This window comes from Bubalus bubalis, chromosome 2, assembly GCF_019923935.1.
Source record: "Bubalus bubalis isolate 160015118507 breed Murrah chromosome 2, NDDB_SH_1, whole genome shotgun sequence".
Classification (NCBI taxonomy): domain Eukaryota; kingdom Metazoa; phylum Chordata; class Mammalia; order Artiodactyla; family Bovidae; genus Bubalus; species Bubalus bubalis.
This window is the reverse complement of record NC_059158.1, coordinates 116,866,938-116,885,297: the sequence shown is the minus strand read 5'-3', so window position 1 is coordinate 116,885,297 and position 18,360 is coordinate 116,866,938. Positions and strand designations below refer to the sequence as shown.

At 37.2% G+C, this 18,360-nt stretch overlaps 1 protein-coding gene across 7 annotated transcripts in view; it reads right to left on the bottom strand.

Annotated features, from left to right (window-relative positions):
* NCKAP5 (NCK associated protein 5) overlaps positions 1-18,360 on the bottom strand; it is a 1,209,945-nt gene that overhangs the window by 217,401 nt on the left and 974,184 nt on the right. For all 7 annotated transcript variants that reach the window (XM_044936196.2, XM_025261907.3, XM_044936194.2 and 4 more), the window contains exon 10: positions 14,290-14,409. In XM_044936196.2, the coding sequence (XP_044792131.2) occupies positions 14,290-14,409 (120 nt within the window). The remainder of the gene's footprint in view (positions 1-14,289; positions 14,410-18,360) is intronic.

The window sequence follows — 18,360 nt, the reverse complement described above, 5'->3', positions numbered from 1 at the left end:
ACGAAGAGCTTTTTTTTTAAAGGATAAATAAAACAGATCAACCCTTAGCTAGGCTAGCTAAGAAAAAAAGAGAGATGACTCAAGCAAATAACATCATAAACAAAAGAGGAGACATTACATCTGATACATTAGAAATGCAAAAGATCATAAGAGACTTTGAACAATGATATATAAACAAACTGGACAAACTAAAATAAACTGAAAAATTCCTAGAAACAACCAAGCTACCAAGAATGAACCATGAAGAAACAAAAAATTTGAAGAGACGAAGAATGAGTAATGCAATTGATTCAGTAAACATAAACCTCTGAATAAAGAAATGCCTAGGACCTGATAGTCATTGGTAAATTTCTACCAAAGATTTAAGAAGAACTGGTGCCGAATCTTCTCAAACGCCTCCAAAAGACTAAAGAGGAGGGAACTCTCCAAATTTCATTTTATGAGGCCAGTATCACCCTGATACCAAAGCCAGATAAGGACATTACAAGAAAAGTAAACTACAGGTCAATATCCCTGATATATATACATATAAAGATTCTGAACAAAGTACTAGCAAACTGATTTCAACAGCTCATTAAAAAGGTCATGCACCAAAATCAATTGGGATTCATCCCTTGGATGCAAGGATAGTTAAACATATGCAAATTGTTAAGTGTGATATATCCCAATAACAGAATTTTTAAAACCCTGTGATCATCTCAATAGATGCAGAAAAAGAATTTGATAAAATTCAACATTCATTGATAAAAAAACTCAACACCTTGTACATAGAATGGATATAACTCAACATAAAAACATCATATATGATAAACCCACAGCTAGTATCATACTCAGTGGTATTCCATATCTATAAAACCTAAAAACTGCATAAAAATCTTTTAGATATAATCATGAATTAAATAAAGTTATAGATGCAAAATCAACATACAGAAAGTCAATAGCATTTTAATATACTAACAACTAATTATCTGAAAAATAAGCCAAAAAATCCCATTTACAATAGTACTGAAAAGAATAAAATACTTAGGAATAAATCTTACCAAGGAAATGTAATATTTCTACAATGAAAACTATAAGACACTAATGAAAAAACTGAAGATGACACAAATTAGTGGAAAGCTTTCTTGAGTTCATAGATTAGAGAAATTAATATCATTAAAATGTCCATACTACTTAAGTCATATATTGATTCAATGCAGCCCTTATCAAGATTCCAGTGGCATTTTTTTTTTTAAGAAATAGAAAACAAATCCTAAAATTTGTTTGGAATCACAAAAGATGCTTAATTGGCAAAGGAGTCCTGATAAAGAAGAACAGAGGTAGAAGAATAACACTTTCTGATTTTAAATTACATTATAAAGCAATAGAAATCAAAACAGTATGGTACTGGCATAAAAACAGACACACAGACAATGGTATAGAATCAAGAATCCTGAAATAAATCCGTGTATGATACAGTCACTAATATCTGACATGGGAGCCAAAAGCGCTCAGTGGAGAAATGACAAGCTCTTCAATGAATGGTGATGGGAAAACTGGATATTCACATTTAAAAGAATTAAACTAAACCCCTATCTTATATCATTCATAAAAATTAACTCAAATGGATTAATGACTTAAATATAAGACCTGAAACTACAAAATTCCTAGAATAAATCATACAGAAAAAAAAAACAAAAAAACCTCCTGGACATTGGTCTTGGCAATGATTTCTTGGACATGACACCTAAAGTTTAAGCAACAAAATCAAAAATAAATAAGTGGCACTGTGTCAAACTAAAGAGCTTCTGCACTGCAAGGAAACCATCAACAAAATAAAGAGACAAAGTACAGAATGGAAGAAAATATTTGCAAGTCACATATCTGGTAAGGGGTTAGTATCTAAAGCAAAAAAGGAACTTGTATAACTCAAAAGCAAAATATCAAAGCCAATTAAAAAGTGGGCAAAGGATATGTCTTTTTTCAAAGAAAATATTCAAAGAACCAACAGGTACATGGAAAGGTGCTCAACATCACTAATCATTAGTTAAATGCAAATCAAAATCATATGGGTTATCACTTTTCCCGTTAGAATGCATTATCAAAAAATAAGAGATAACAGTGCTGTTAAGGTTGTGGAGAAAAAATAACCCTGTACACTGTTAGTAGGAATACAAATTGGTATAGCTACAATGGAGAACAGTATGGATATGATTCAAATAATTACAAACAGAACTACAATATAATCTAACCATTCCAGTTAAAGCATACACTCAAGAGAAATGAAATGACTATACCAAAGAAGCGATTATCTGTATATCATGTTAACTTCAGCATTATTTATAAGAGCCAAAATGGGGAAACAGCCAAAGAGCCCAAACCTGTCTTCACAGATGGATAAATGGATAGAGAAAATGTGATATATATGGTATGTATATTTTCAATTCATAAGATATATTTATATATTTTTAGAGATATATTTATAAATTTATATATATATAGATGATAGAACACTATTCAGCCATAAAAATTATGAAATCTTGCCATTTATGACAGTATGGATGGACAGGGAGGACATTATACTAAATGAAATAATTTGGACAGACAGTAAAAATTGCATGATCTCACTTATATGTAGAATTAAAAAAAAACTAACTCATTGAGAGAACAGATTGGTGGGGGATGGGGAGTTGGGGAAACTGATAAAGGGGATAAAAAGGTACCAACTTCCAGTTATTAAGGTCAATAGGTTCTGGAGATGTAATGTACTGCATGGTGACCATAGTTAATAATACCATACTGCATATTTGAAATCCACTAGGAAATCATAAAAGCCGTCATTACAAAAAAAAAAAAATCTGTACATACTAACAGATGTTAATTAGATTTATTGTAATGTCAGTTTTGCAATATATACATATATCAAATCATTATACTGTGTACCTTAAACATATACAATGTTATATGTCAGTTATACCTCAATTAAACTAGAAGAATAAAGGCAATTAGATTGTTGCATACAAAAAAACAAACAAAAAGAAACACCACTCCCAACATACACAAAATAAAATTTCATTGAAATATACTGAATTAAGGTTAAGCCATCAAAGCATACACTGAATACATATTATGAATGATATTGTGGGTGGGTAAAATGCTACATTCAGCATAGCTACTACCCTCAAGGAGATTTCTATTTAGGTGAAATAAAAGTTAACGTGACATCCCGAGTTATGGGGGCTCCACTGTGTGACCTCCACCATCAGTACCATGAGAGACTAGGATTCTATAACTGTATACAGGACAGTGAATGAACTGCTTACACAGTGGTATAGATTACTAATACTATGGAAGCTCCAGCAGAGAAGTTCATTGAGGACCACCATGACTCTGGAAGGCCCATGAATGGCAGGGGAATTAGACTGGTTCTCAGAAAGCAGGGTTCATTGCTTAAGGACAGGTGGAGAGGTGAGTGTGTTGTGCAGTGTCAAATAAGACTCTTGGAGAGATTTACACTCTGAAAATAAATTCAGGGAAGGAAAAATACATCAGAAGCACAAGAAGAATTTTAAAATTGTCTTATCTCCATTGTTTTTGTTGGTTTGTTTGTTTTCTCTCTTTATTTTTCTTCTTCTTTTTTTCTTTTTTAACATTGTATTTTTGAAATTCCAAACTCTACTCTAGATTTTTAATTTTTGCTTTTTGGTATTAGTTATCAATTTTGTACCTGTAGTTTCTTTATAATTTTCATGACCTTGTTTGTTTTTCTTTGTTCGTTTTTTCTGTCTTTCTTTTCCTTCTTCTTTTCATTAACATCGCATTTTTGAAATTCCAAACTCTACTCGAGATTTTTAATTTTTGCTTTTATGTATTTGTTACCAATTTTGTACCTTTAAGAACCCAATCTTCAGGACCCATTTTTCACTAGGGAACGAGATTACTGGCTTGACTGCTCTCTCTCCCTTTGGACTCTCCGTTTTCTCCATCAGGTCGCCTGTATCTCCTCCCTAACCCCTCTCTACTCTACCCAACTCTGTGAATTTCTATGTGTTCCAGACGGTGGAGAACACTTAGGGAACTGATTACTGGCTGGATCTGTCTCCCTCCTTTTCATTTCCCCCTTTTATCCTTCTGGCCACCTCTGTCTCCTGCCTCCTTCTTCTCTTCTCTGTATAACTCCGTGAACATCTCTGAGCGGTCCAGTTGTGGAGTGCACATAAGGAAGTGACTGCTGGCTAGCCCACTCTCTCCACTATTGATTCCACCTCATCTCATTTGGGTCACCTCTAACTCCCTCTTCCCTCTTCTCTTCTCCATGTAACGCTGTGAACCTCTCTGAGTGACCCTTACAGTAGAGAAACTTTTCATCTTTAACGTAGATGTTTTATCAATGGTGGTGTATAGAAGGAGAAGTTTTGAAACTACTGTAAAAATAAGACTGATAACTGGAAGTAGGAGGCTTAAGTCCAAACCCTGACTCCAGGGAACTCCTGACTCCAAGGAACATTAATTGACAGGAGCTCATCAAACGCCTCCATACCGACACTGAAACCAAGCACCACACAAGGGCCAACAAGTTCCAGGGCAAGACATAACAAGCAAATACTCCAGCAACAAAGGAACACAGCCCTGAGCTTCAAGATACAGGCTGCCCAAAGTCACCCCAAAACCATAGACATCTCATAACTCATTACTGGACATTTCATTACACTCCAGAGAGAAGAAATACAGCTCCATCCACCAGAACATCGACACAAGCTTCCCTAACCAGGAAACCTTGACAAGCCACCTGCACAAACCCACACACAGTGACGAAACGCCACAATAAAGAGAACTCCACAAACTGCCAGAATACAGAAAGGACACCCTAAACTCAGCAATTTAAACAAGATGAAGAGACAGAGGAATACCCAGCAGATAAAGGAACAGGATAAATGCCCACCAAACCAAACAAAAGAGGAAGAGATAGGGAATCTACCTGATAAAGAATTCCGAATAATGATAGTGAAATTGATCCAAAATCTTGAAATTAAAATGGAATCACAGATAAATAGCCTGGAGGCAAGGATTGAGAAGATGCAAGAAAGGTTTAACAAGGACTTAGAAGAAATAAAAAAGAGTCAATATATAATGAATAATGCAATAAGTGAAATTAAAAACACTCTGGAGGCAACAAATAGTAGAATAACAGAGGCAGAAGATAGGATTAGTGAATTAGAAGATAGAATGGTAGAAATAAATGAATCAGAGAGGATAAAAGAAAAACGAATTAAAAGAAATGAGGACAATCTCAGAGACCTCCAGGGCAATATTAAACGCTACAACATTCGAATCATAGGGGTCCCAGAAGAAGAAGACAAAAAGAAAGACCATGAGAAAATACTTGAGGAGATAATAGTTGAAAACTTCCCTAAAATGGGGAAGGAAATAATCACCCAAGTCCAAGAAACCCAGAGAGTCCCAAACAGGATAAACCCAAGGCGAAACACCCCAAGACACATATTAATCAAATTAACAAAGATCAAACACAAAGAACAAATATTAAAAGCAGCAAGGGAAAAACAACAAATAACACACAAGGGAATACCCATAAGGATAACAGCTGATCTTTCAATAGAAACTCTTCAAGCCAGGAGGGAATGGCAAGACATACTTAAAGTGATGAAAGAAAATAACCTACAGCCCAGATTATTGTACCCAGCAAGGATCTCATTCAAGTATGAAGGAGAAATCAAAAGCTTTTCAGACAAGCAAAAGCTGAGAGAATTCTGCACCACCAAACCAGCTCTCCAACAAATACTAAAGGATATTCTCTAGACAGGAAACACAAAAACGGTGTATAAATTCGAGCCCAAAACAATAAAGTAAATGGCAAAGGGATCATACTTATCAGTAATTACCTTAAACGTAAATGGGTTGAATGCCCCAACCAAACGACAAAGACTGGCTGAATGGATACAAAAACAAGACCCCTACATATGTTGTCTACAAGAGACCCACCTCAAAACAGGGGACACATACAGACTGAAAGTGAAGGGTTGGAAAAAGATTTTCCATGCAAATAGGGACCAAAAGAAAGCAGGAGTAGCAATACTCATATCAGATAAAATAGACTTTAAAACAAAGGCTGTGAAAAGAGACAAAGTTGGTCACTACATAATGATCAAAGGATCAATCCAAGAAGAAGATATAACAATTATAAATATACATGCACCCAACACGGGAGCACCGCAGTATGTAAGACAAATGCTAACAAGTATGAAAGGAGAAATTAACAATAACACAATAATAGTGGGAGACTTTAATACCCCACTCACACCTATGGATAGATCAACTAAACAGAAAATTAACAAGGAAACACAAACTTTAAATGATACAATAGACCAGTTAGACCTAATTGATATCTATAGGACATTTCACCCCAAAACAATGAATTTCACCTTTTTCTCAAGCCCACATGGAACCTTCTCCAGGATAGATCACATCCTGGGCCATAAAGCTAGCCTTGGTAAATTCAAAAAAATAGAAATCATTCCAAGCATCTTTTCTGACCACAATGCAGTAAGATTAGATCTCAATTACAAGAGAAAAACTATTAAAAATTCCAACATATGGAGGCTGAACAACACGCTGCTGAATAACCAACAAATCACAGAAGAAATCAAAAAAGAAATCAAAATTTGCATAGAAACGAATGAAAATGAAAACACAACAACCCAAAACCTGTGGGACACGGTAAAAGCAGTCCTAAGGGGAAAGTTCATAGCAATACAGGCACACCTCAAGAAACAAGAAAAAAGTCAAATAAATAACCTAACTCTACACCTAAAGCAACTAGAAAAGGAAGAAATGAAGAACCCCAGGGTTAGTAGAAGGAAAGAAATCTTAAAACTTAGAGCAGAAATAAATGCAAAAGAAACAAAAGAGATCATAGCAAAAATCAACAAAACCAAAAGCTGGTTTTTTGAAAGGATAAATAAAACTGACAAACCATTAGCCAGACTCATCAAGAAACAAAGGGAGAAAAATCAAATCAATAAAATTAGAAATGAAAATGGAGAGATCACAACAGACAACACAGAAATACAAAGGATCATAAGAGAGTACTATCAACAATTATATGCCAATAAAATGGACAACATGGAACAAATGGACAAATTCTTAGAAAAGTACAACTTCCCAAAACTCGACTAGGAAGAAATAGAAAATCTTAACAGACTCATCACAAGCACGGAAATTGAAACTGTAATCAAAAATCTTCCAGCAAACAAAAGCCCAGGTCCAGACGGCTTCACAGCTGAATTCTACCACAAATTTAGAGAAGAGCTAACACCTATCCTGCTTTAACTCTTCCAGAAAATTGCAGAGGATGGTAAACTTCCAAACTCATTCTATGAGGCCACCATCACCCTAATACCAAAACCTGACAAAGATCCCACAAAAAAAGAAAACTACAGGCCAATATCACTGATGAACATAGATGCAAAAATCCTTAACAAAATTCTAGCAATCAGAATCCAACAACACATTAAAAAGATCATACACCATGACCAAGTGGGCTTTATCCCAGGGATGCAAGGATTCTTCAATATCCGCAAATCAATCAATGTAATATACCACATTAACAAATTGAAAAATAAAAACCATATGATTATCTCAATAGATGCAGAGAAAGCCTTTGACAAAATTCAACATCTATTTATGATAAAATCTCTCCAGAAAGCAGGAATAGAAGGAACATACCTCAACATAATCAAAGCTATATATGACAAACCCACAGCAAACATTATCCTCGATGGTGAAAAATTGAAAGCATTTCCTCTAAAGTCAGGAACAAGACAAGGGTGCCCACTTTCACCATTACTATTCAACATAGTTTTGGAAGTTTTGGCCACAGCAATCAGAGCAGAGAAAGAAATAAAAGGAATCCAAATTGGAAAAGAAGAAGTAAAGCTCTCACTGTTTGCAGATGACATGATCCTCTACATAGAAAACCCTAAAGACTCCACCAGAAAATTACTAGAACTAATCAATGACTATAGTAAAGTTGCAGGATATAAAATCAACACACAGAAATCACTTGCATTCCTATACACTAATAATGAGAAAACAGAGAAATTAAGGAAACAATTCCATTCACCATTGCAACGGAAAGAATAAAATACTTAGGAATATATCTACCTAAAGAATCTAAAGACCTATATATAGAAAACTATAAAACACTGGTGAAAGAAATCAAAGAGGACACTAACGGATGGAGAAATATACCATGTTCATGGATTGGAAGAATCAATATAGTAAAAATGAGTATACTACCCAAAGCAATCTATAGATTCAATGCAATCCCTATCAAGCTACCAACAGTATTCTTCACAGAGCTAGAACAAATAATTTCACAATTTGTATGGAAATACAAAAAACCTCAAATAGCCAAAGCGATCTTGAGAAAGAAGAATGGAACTGGAGGAATCAACCTACCTGACTTCAGGCTCTACTACAAAGCCACAGTTATCAAGACAGTATGGTACTGGCACAAAGACAGAAATATAGATCAATGGAACAAAATAGAAAGCCCAGAGATTAATCCATGCACATATGGACACCTTATCTTTGACAAAGGAGGCAAGAATATACAATGGATTAAAGACAATCTCTTTAACAAGTGGTGCTGGGAAATCTGGTGAACCACTTGTAAAAGAATGAAACTAGAACACTTTCTTACACCATACACAAAAATAAACTCAAAATGGATTAAAGATCTAAACGTAAGACCAGAAACTATAAAACTCCTACAGGAGAACACAGGCAAAACACTCTCTGACACACATCACAGCAGGATCCTCTATGACCCACCTCCCAGAATATTGGAAATAAAAGCAAAAATAAACAAATGGGACCTAATTAACCTTAAAAGCTTCTGCACATCAAAGGAAACTATTAGCAAGGTGAAAAGACAGCCTTCAGAATGGGAGAAGATAATAGCAAATGAAGCAACTGACAAACAACTAATCTCGAGAATATACAAGCAACTCCTACAGCTCAACTCCAGAAAAATAAATGACCCAATCAAAAAATGGGCCAAAGAACTAAATAGACATTTCTCCAAAGAAGACATACAGATGGCTAACAAACACATGAAAAGATGCTCAACATCACTCATTATCAGAGAAATGCAAATCAAAACCACTATGAGGTACCATTTCACACCAGTCAGAATGGCTGCGATCCAAAAGTCTACAAGTAATAAATGCTGGAGAGGATGTGGAGAAAAGGGAACCCTCTTACACTGTTGGTGGGAATGCAAACTAGTACAGCCACTATGGAGAACAGTGTGGAGATTCCTTAAGAAACTGGAAATAGAACTGCCTTATGATCCAGCAACCCCACTGCTGGGCATACACACTGAGGAAACCAGAAGGGAAAGAGATATGTGTACCCCAATGTTCATCGCAGCACTGTTTATAATAGCCAGGACATGGAAGCAACCTAGATGTCCATCAGCAGATGAATGGATAAGAAAGCAGTGGTACATATACACAATGGAGTATTACTCAGCCATTAAAAAGAATACAGTTGAATCAGTTCTAATGAGGTGGATGAAACTGGAGCCTATTATACAGAGTGAAGTAAGCCAGAAAGAAAAACACCAATACAGTATACTAACGCATATATATGGAATTTAGAAAGATGGTAACAATAACCCTGTGTACGAGACAGCAAAAGAGACACTGATGTATAGAACAGTCTTATGGAATCTGTGGGAGAGGGAGAGGGTGGGAAGATTTGGGAGAATGGCATTGAAACATGTAAAATATCATGTATGAAACGAGTTGCCAGTCCAGGTTCAATGCACGATACTGGATGCTTGGGGCTGGTGCATTGGGATGACCGAGAGGGATGGAATGGGGAGGGAGGAGGGAGGAGGGTTCAGGATGGGGAACACATGTATACTTGTGGCGGATTCATTTTGATATTTGGCAAAACTAATACAATTATGTAAAGTTTAAAAATAAAATAAAATTTAAAAAAATAAAATAAAATTGTCTCATCTCATCTGAAATAATAATATAAAACAAAACACTAGCAAAAAGAAGTCAATACTCTCAGAAGTGACAGCATATTTTTACACTGTGGTTCTAAATTGTCAGATTCTCAACTGTTTGTGAGAATAATCTACACTACAACATTCTTTGCTTTCTATTTTCATCCAGAGATATGAGTATAGGACCCTTTGAAATATCAGATAAAAAGGAAAAGAAAAAAAAGAAAACTGTGTTAGGCAGAAAATTTGAGAATGATGTCCTATCAATATAACGATAACACAGGTGTCCAAAAGAAGACAGGGCAGAATACACAAGAGAGGGGAAAGTTGTGAATGCCACGAAGCAAGAGGCTTTCAGAAATGTGTAAATATGGTAGGCTCCTTACTGTGATTACACTGCAGAAGCCCTTTGATCTGATTTGATCACAAGTGGGCTGGTTAATCGAAATGTCAGAGTACAGCATCAGAAAATGATCCTCATGTCCATCTGTGTTCCATGCAAAGGGAGCACAGATGGGAAGTGAAAGGGAGTACCTGGACCCAGACCATGGACTTAAATCTCTACTCTGTCAGTTACCGCTGGGTGACAGAGGCTCTTTGTGCCTAAGTGTCCCCATCTGTAAAATGGGTACAGACACAGTTCCTACCTCACAGGACTACAATGGAGAGTACACTGATGAACACTGTAAAGGTTGGAGAACAGTATTTGACATCGTAAGCATTATGTGCTTGTTAAATAACATTCTTTTTTTTAATAGGGCCAAGGCTGCTGCTTTTCCAGGGATCCTATTATTAGATCTTCCAATGTCTTTTTTGGCATCAAACACATGCTAGGTTTTGTTTTTCTTAACAGTGGAACAAGAACTTAAAACCACTTGAGAAACAACTTGCATGCAGCATGCCTCTACATTTAATATAACTCCCCTTCTCCCACAATTTTTTTTGTTTTTGCATTAGACACAAATATTATTTGATCCCACTCTTTTAGAGATATGCCTTTACATGCTTTTGAAGCATTCAACTTTGTTTTATAGAAACAGTTCTTTTTGCACCACATTTCATTGGTTTATAATGTACTTAAAATCACATAATTACCAAGACAAATGATAGTCATGTGAGAATGAGTTACAAACATAACTCATTCATAACTCAACTGGTCAGAGAAGTAAGTATTCTTGGTAGAGAGCTCTCTGCTAGTTCAATAAATTGAGAGTGTTATTTAATATGATTTGTAAGTGGCAAAGGTGAGCATTATTTAATCTGACCAGTAAGTTTGAATAAAGTTAGAGACTCCAATTCCATTAAGAATGTTACTTTTGGACTTTATTTGCTATACCAGTTTCTTAATTCATCAGAATTAAAAAAATTCTTTTAATATAAAGGAACTTCTTAATCTGATTTATTACTGTCCATAGTCCGAGAGATGCTTTACTGTAAACTGGGACCATCAGAGAAGTTTATGGCCATTCTTAAGATTTAAATTTCAGGTTAGGCTTCTTTTCTTTCCCATCACCAACCTGGTTCTCTTTGTAAGTTTCCGAGAATCTGACAATTAGCCCTTAGAACTAACCCTTTTTACTCCTCCTATATCAGAATATGCTAAGTAATATCCAGGTAACCCTCTCATTCTCTATTTTTGAGGGACAAAGAATTAACTATTTTTATAAATTATTTTCTTTTCCACTACTTACAATGTATCTACTAAACTCACAATGTGTTCAACAATCTTCTTTCTGTATCTCTCTTTAGGTAGCTACTTAGATTATACAGAATCATTAGGCTGTATTCAGCAGATGACAATTAATGCAGTTTTTTAAGATAGGATGAAAAATTGTACTGAACCTGTAGTCCATGGGCAGAACCTAAAACATCTATCATACTCAGGACTAGGCATACTGATGGATTTGCTGCACTCACCAGCCATGCCCTCCAACAGACTGGGCTGGACCAGCATGGTTGCATAGTTCCAAAGCATCCACACAGACAGGAAACATTCAGAAGAGGTAGGGATGTAAACCTCTCTTCAGCATATGTAAAGTAACTCTCCAGCTTTCAGAATGAATCTGGGTCATTTATTTCAATCAACAAATAATTACAGCGCTTCCACGGGTGCGGTGCAAAACAAACTCAAATTGCTTCTACTTTAGCCCGTGCTCCATGATACGCATTTATGCCATCAGAAAGAAAGAAAAAAAAAAACAAAAATCACAGGTCACATGAGGAACAGACCACCTGAAAAGCCAGCAATGATTATGATGTTCTTACATGTTAGAAGGCAGGCATCACCCTTATTATTCTACCTTGCAGAACTACTAATATTGTCAGCTCATCTTTTACAAATTTCATTTAAATTAGAATGGCTCCTGGAAAAGAGATCCATTTGGGGAGAAATAGTGGTAAGGCTGCAGTCCATGGGGTCGCGAAGAGTCAGACATGACTGAGCGACTTCACTTTCACTTTTCACTTTTATGCATTGGAGAAGGAAATGGCAACCCACTCCAGTGTTCTTGCCTGGAGAATCCCAGGGATGGGGGAGCCTGGTGGGCTGCCATCTCTGGGGTTGCACAGAGTCGGACACGACTGAAGTGACTTAGCAGCAGCAGCAGCAGCAGTGTGTTGGCGGAAAACACCCAATGAATAAATACTGAGTTCTGTTGTTAGAACAAACACCATCCTCTGCCATTTGGATGTGTATTTAAGAACTTTGTGACAGCTAATGAAAATAAACCATCGTGATTCATAAGCAGGGACTAGAGATCCTTAAAAGTTATTCCAGAAAAGCCTCAAGTTAAAACAGGCAAAACAGAAAAACTCATGAACATGCAACAGCTGTTAGAAGTAATTACAATATTGGATCTTGATTATAAGAGAGCAAATGAGATACAACTTTTTACAGATCCAAGATTCTCTCTGACCAACATTTATCGTGGCTGGGATCAGGAAACAGAATAGAGAGAGATGATTTTTTTTCCACACAATTTGTGACCCATAAATTATGAATTAAGCACTAATAGATAAAGCAGAGAGAAAATTAAGACATGAGATCTATTTTACAATTCAGAGAGCTCTTTTCATTTGTGTGTGTGTGGGGGATTACATTTTGAAGAGAGGCTTTACCAAACATCTTTGTTTCTCTGACATGAACTACAATTTCTCATTATTTCCCTGAGTAGTCAGGCCAAGATGTTTGTGTCAAAGTTCAGAGGGTAAATTAGCAACACCGTCTCAACCATCTGGAAACATGCTGAACTTTCTAGATGACAGAAATGTTCTATACAAACACTGTCTAATATGGTAGCTGCTGGTCATGTGTGGCTTTTCAACACTTGCAATCTGAGGAGTTTGACATAGAAACTTAAATTTAAAATTTCAATAGTGCCATTTGGCTAGTGGCTACAGTACTAGACAGGCTAGTCTAGAGCATATCTCTTTCTCCTTCCCCTTAGCCAGGCAGCTGGGGTTTATCCTTCACACAGTGTACACTGTCCCTGTGAAACCCCACATACTCCATGCCAGCTTGGTCTCAAAAGGGCTCTGAGCAAGGCTCATTGGAGCTTGTTTGACAAATACGCACATTAAGAGGATTTTTTTTAAAAATAGGCAATGGCAAATATCAGCTTTCTAGACCCCTCTGCCAATCCATGTGTCTTTCTGCACTCAAATATATTTTATAGCACTTTCTCAGAGACAGCTTCAAAATGATTCAAATGGTCTGACTTTCCATGACTTTGCCTGTTATAAAAGCAACTGAAAGAGTTTGGTGAGAACACTTCGACAAAGAGAACCTGTAAAATACTGAGGCAGAGTGGAGGAAGTCTTAGCTTGTGAGGATGCAGGCTGCCTAGAGAGAGATATGAAAGCACAGCAAACCTCAGCTGTTTTTTTTAATTACAGAGTGTTTGAAATAAAGAAATGCTCTTTGGCCATTACATAAAACTCTGCCTTGCTCATCATGGAGTGCAAACGTACTAATACTGGTTCCCAAAGCAATCAATTATTTTCTGACTCCATTTCCCAGTTTCACTGAGTTAACCAGATGATACCTCTGATTGTTTCCTTTTACCTGTTTATTGTTTGTTGATGCATTCCTTTATGAGTCAGAAATTTAAGAGATGTTCAAATTTTAATGACACCCCTTGAGTGGGGAGAAAATGGATATTCTGAGGCAGTATGTCTTGCCCATGAAGACAGTGGTAACTTTTGAACTTAAGTCACTTCTTGTCAATAGCATTTCAGTAGCGAAGACTGTTTTCCACAAAAACACATACCTGGAGGAGGAGATCAGAAGTTGGTCTGACTCGCTGTTGGAAAAGGATGCTTAGCGTTCGATTCTGTTGTTCCAAATCAAACACTCTTGTTTTCAACTTTACACATTCCTCCCTGAGATCCTGCAAAAAACACATTGAAAGGAAAAAAAAAGTCTATAATTGAAAGATAGCTTTGCATATTATAACCATATTTCATCGGCTATTTCAAACACATTAGTAAAAAATACTATTTTTAGCCTTCAAACCCCCAGAAATAAATCACACATAATGTTTTCTTCCACAGCCCATTGTGTGATAGAATTATTAAGTTCAGGAAAGCCAATAAAAACAACAACAACAACAACAAAACAGCACCTTGAAATCAGAAATGCATTAATCTAGCATGCTATTTTTAAAGATGGTAAATCTCAGCGGTATAAAGTCAATTTAAGCTTCCACCTATATTGGCCTTTCACTGTCTTCATAAAAGCAATCATCAAGCACAAGCCACAAGGACAGTGCTGTTTTTGCAGTGAATAGAGATTTGATGAACTAAAGAAACTATCACTTTTGACGGAGCCCTTCGCTGTCATTTGTGGAAACGAGCTGAAACTCTCAATGCGGTTGCTAATCGAATCAGTGATGCATTTAGATGGAGGGAAGCAACTGTGAAGTGAAGGCTTACAAGGCCGCTTGGAACTTTCCCATCCTCTACACTAGTGGATTTTCATATCGTTTGGGGGTGTTCTGGTCTTAGTGCTGGGGAAGGAGTGGAAGAACCATACCTCGGCATCCCCTTAGAGCAGCTCTTCTGAATAATAGTTAAAACATCACCGAGAACTCTCCCCCAGCTTTCATGAGGGGAGCTGAGAAAACGGAGCTTTAGGATTCTCTGGAATCCCATGGAGCTTCTTTCCAAACAAACTTACAATAAAGATACTTGTACTGACATGTCTACATCCTCTGAAGAGGTTCAAGAAAGACCAGGTAGAATAAAGCCCCAAGGCAAGGTTCTTCAAAAGCTGACCCTTTTCCGTATTTCAAACTTTATCTTACACTATTTCATGATTTTTTTTTTACAGGCTTCTGCTCTTAGCATGTGAAGAACAAGGCTCTGCTTGTTCTCGAAAGTGCCATGCATTCTGACACCATCCTTCCTGCCTCACCTCCCTCTGGCTTCTCATCCACCTCCTCATTCTTCCAGTCCAAGTGACACCCAGCTCAAATTCTGTCTCCTTCCTGATGCTTTAATCTGGCATCCTCCACTTTTATCTGCTCCCTTTTCTGAACTCCAGTAAGCCCTCAATGCTTCTTCTGTGACATTTAGTTAATGTCACAGACTGCTTTGTGTTGATTTTCTTTCATGCTTTGGACTTAATGTTGTCGATTAGGTAACATGTTCCTCAAAAAGCGTAAGAAGATACAGAAACACCAGCATGAGCATACTATCTGACACTTTTCTTGCATCATCTAGTACAGTACCCCACAGAGTAGCAGGAGCTTAGTAAACTTGTGTGATTATGTTGTTAAAGGGGAAGATTATGGTGAATTCTTTTACTCTCTAGTGATGGTGGGATATACTACTAGTTTATCCATCTACATATTCTGATGTGGGGCAACTGCAGGTTGGGCAACTAAGATCTTACTTAAGGCTCTGCAAGCAAGATAAAGTGCCAGTCCACAGCTCTGCTCCCCAGAGTCACAGAGGTTAGTAGGTGTGTGCCATACATAACCATGTGCAACCTGAGTGTGCAGCTAGAGAGAGATCTATTAGCATCTTCCAAGGCTTTACCTGAGGTCCATCATCATTTCCAGGCTTATCCAATCCATTTACAGAAGGCAAAGAGACAGGGCACGGCATAATAGCTCAATGCGCAGCTTATACTCCCCTCACCTTTTTAGGTAAATAGGAAGCCTATGCTTAGGATGTTTTCAACTGATTGCTGCCTACTAATGAAGAGCAGAGCAAAGGAACGTCATGTCAGAGCAAAGCACCCAGGTATAAGCTCTAGGAAGGCAGTGGCTATAAATTAGGGGCAGTGGGTGTGAGCACCCGTAAACATGCATGCCACTTGGCAGAGGCTCTTTTGGAGGCCTAGGCACTGCTCAAATTAAAAGGCTAGATTTGTTGTCTTTATTTAGAATTCAACCTCTGTGTTTCACTTATGCTAATTTTTGCTCTTAGCATGTATATAACACTCCCTGCTCCCAAACACTAATTGTTTTCACTACTGCTAATTAAGCAATTAATAAAACTTGACTGTGAGGTAAATAAATATTAATAGTACCTACTGGGTGGGAAAACACAATCATTCTCACTTGCAGGGGGAGGGGTGGAGACAGAAGCATATGAGTGTGGATTTGCAAGGAGAAAGGAGACTTGTAAGGAATACCAGCAACTGTTTTTAGCAGCAAAACTGAAAATAACTTGAAAAGATCTCTTCAGATGAGTTTAAAAAAAAAAAAAAGAAGGGAAAAAAATCAATATATTCTATAACGAGTTTTTGTACCAGTGCCCAAATTTCCATGGCCATTACTATTACTTAAGGCAGTAAAAGTTCATTAGCAGGAACACAATTTATTGACCTTGAGAACCATTTATCACTCTTGGCTTATCTAGATCAGTACACAGAAGAGGGGAAAACAAAGGGCTTTAGGAATGTGATGCAGGTCTTATCATCACTGACCAATAGACATGAGCTGCAGAGAAAGTTTGTAGATATTAAAGAATATTCTGTGTTGTTCTACCATTCTTCCTTTCTTCACTCAAGCTGTGGATGGTAAATGATGCCAGACAGCTCTCACTCCAAGAAACTGTAATCAAAACCATGTGGGTACCCATGCGCACACACATAAGTCAACCAGACTGGAAAGATAGAAAGAGAGAGAGAAAAACAATAATTTTTCTGATGACTACAGTGAGACCTGGGCAGAGAGTGTCAGCTGGCCGTCTTTTCTTCCTCTGGGCTCACAGTGAGAACCCACTGCCATAAACGCATGTAGGACATTTTGAGGCTGGGTGAAAGGACCATTAATGCTGACTCTGTCGGTTACAGAGACAGGAACTACACTATGCCTCCCAGGAAAGGCATTAGAAACTAAAGAATTTTTCTGTTTAGATGCCAGCCTCTGAGATCATGGCTCCTCATAAGGGCTGGACCATCTGTCCTCACGCACAACTTTTTCTCTTCTATTTCTCTGACTCCCTAGTACCTCTCAGGTCTCAAGAGGAGGACCTCACTAAAAATAAAATATAGGGTTGTGTCTATTGAAGCAAAAAAAAAAAAAAAAAAAGGGAATGTGTTGTATAATTCTTATCAAGAAGTAAACAATGCCAAAGATTTGACTACATTCCATCTCATGTAAGCAAGTACAGTGGTCTTTGGGTTCAAGGAAATAGCTGGTTTTATTCGTAATCTGCATGCCACTCTCAACTGAAAACAAAGATATTACAGCTGGATATGTGGGGAAAATATACTGAGCAATGTGGTATACTGGTCTAAAAGGCTCCTGTGTACCTTAATGATCCCAAGCCACAACTTCCCTGGAGGACCCACACACAGCACTTCTAACAAGTTTCCTCTGTGCTTGGGGTTGAACGAGATTCTGGATTCACTGCTATGTAGTAGCTATGGAGTATGGTTACTTTATGCACTTAGAGCAAAACCATTACCAGCTCCAGGCTAAAGGAAAGTTAGGAAAATGTTGGTTGCTTAGAAGCTTGATGTATACTGATATTACCACTAGATTATTGTTCAAAACTATTGAAATTTTATTTTATCATGTAAAATGCTACTATACTGGTATAACTATTTCAGAGGTAGTATGTATTATGGGAATACACTGGATTGAGAGTTAAGGGCCCTGGACTCTGGTCCTTATTACCCACACAGTCTTGAGGAAGTTACTTACTCTGGTTATGCCTCAAGTTTCCTCACCTGTAAATGGAGTTAGTGCACAAAATCAGGCTTTCAAGACAAGGGATGCCTCAGCTGCTTTATGAGATGGCTTGTCAAGGGCCGCCACCTCAATCCTTCCCTGAGACTTACTGGACACCAGATCCACCAGCCTCTCCTTGTCACAATCCTTTTC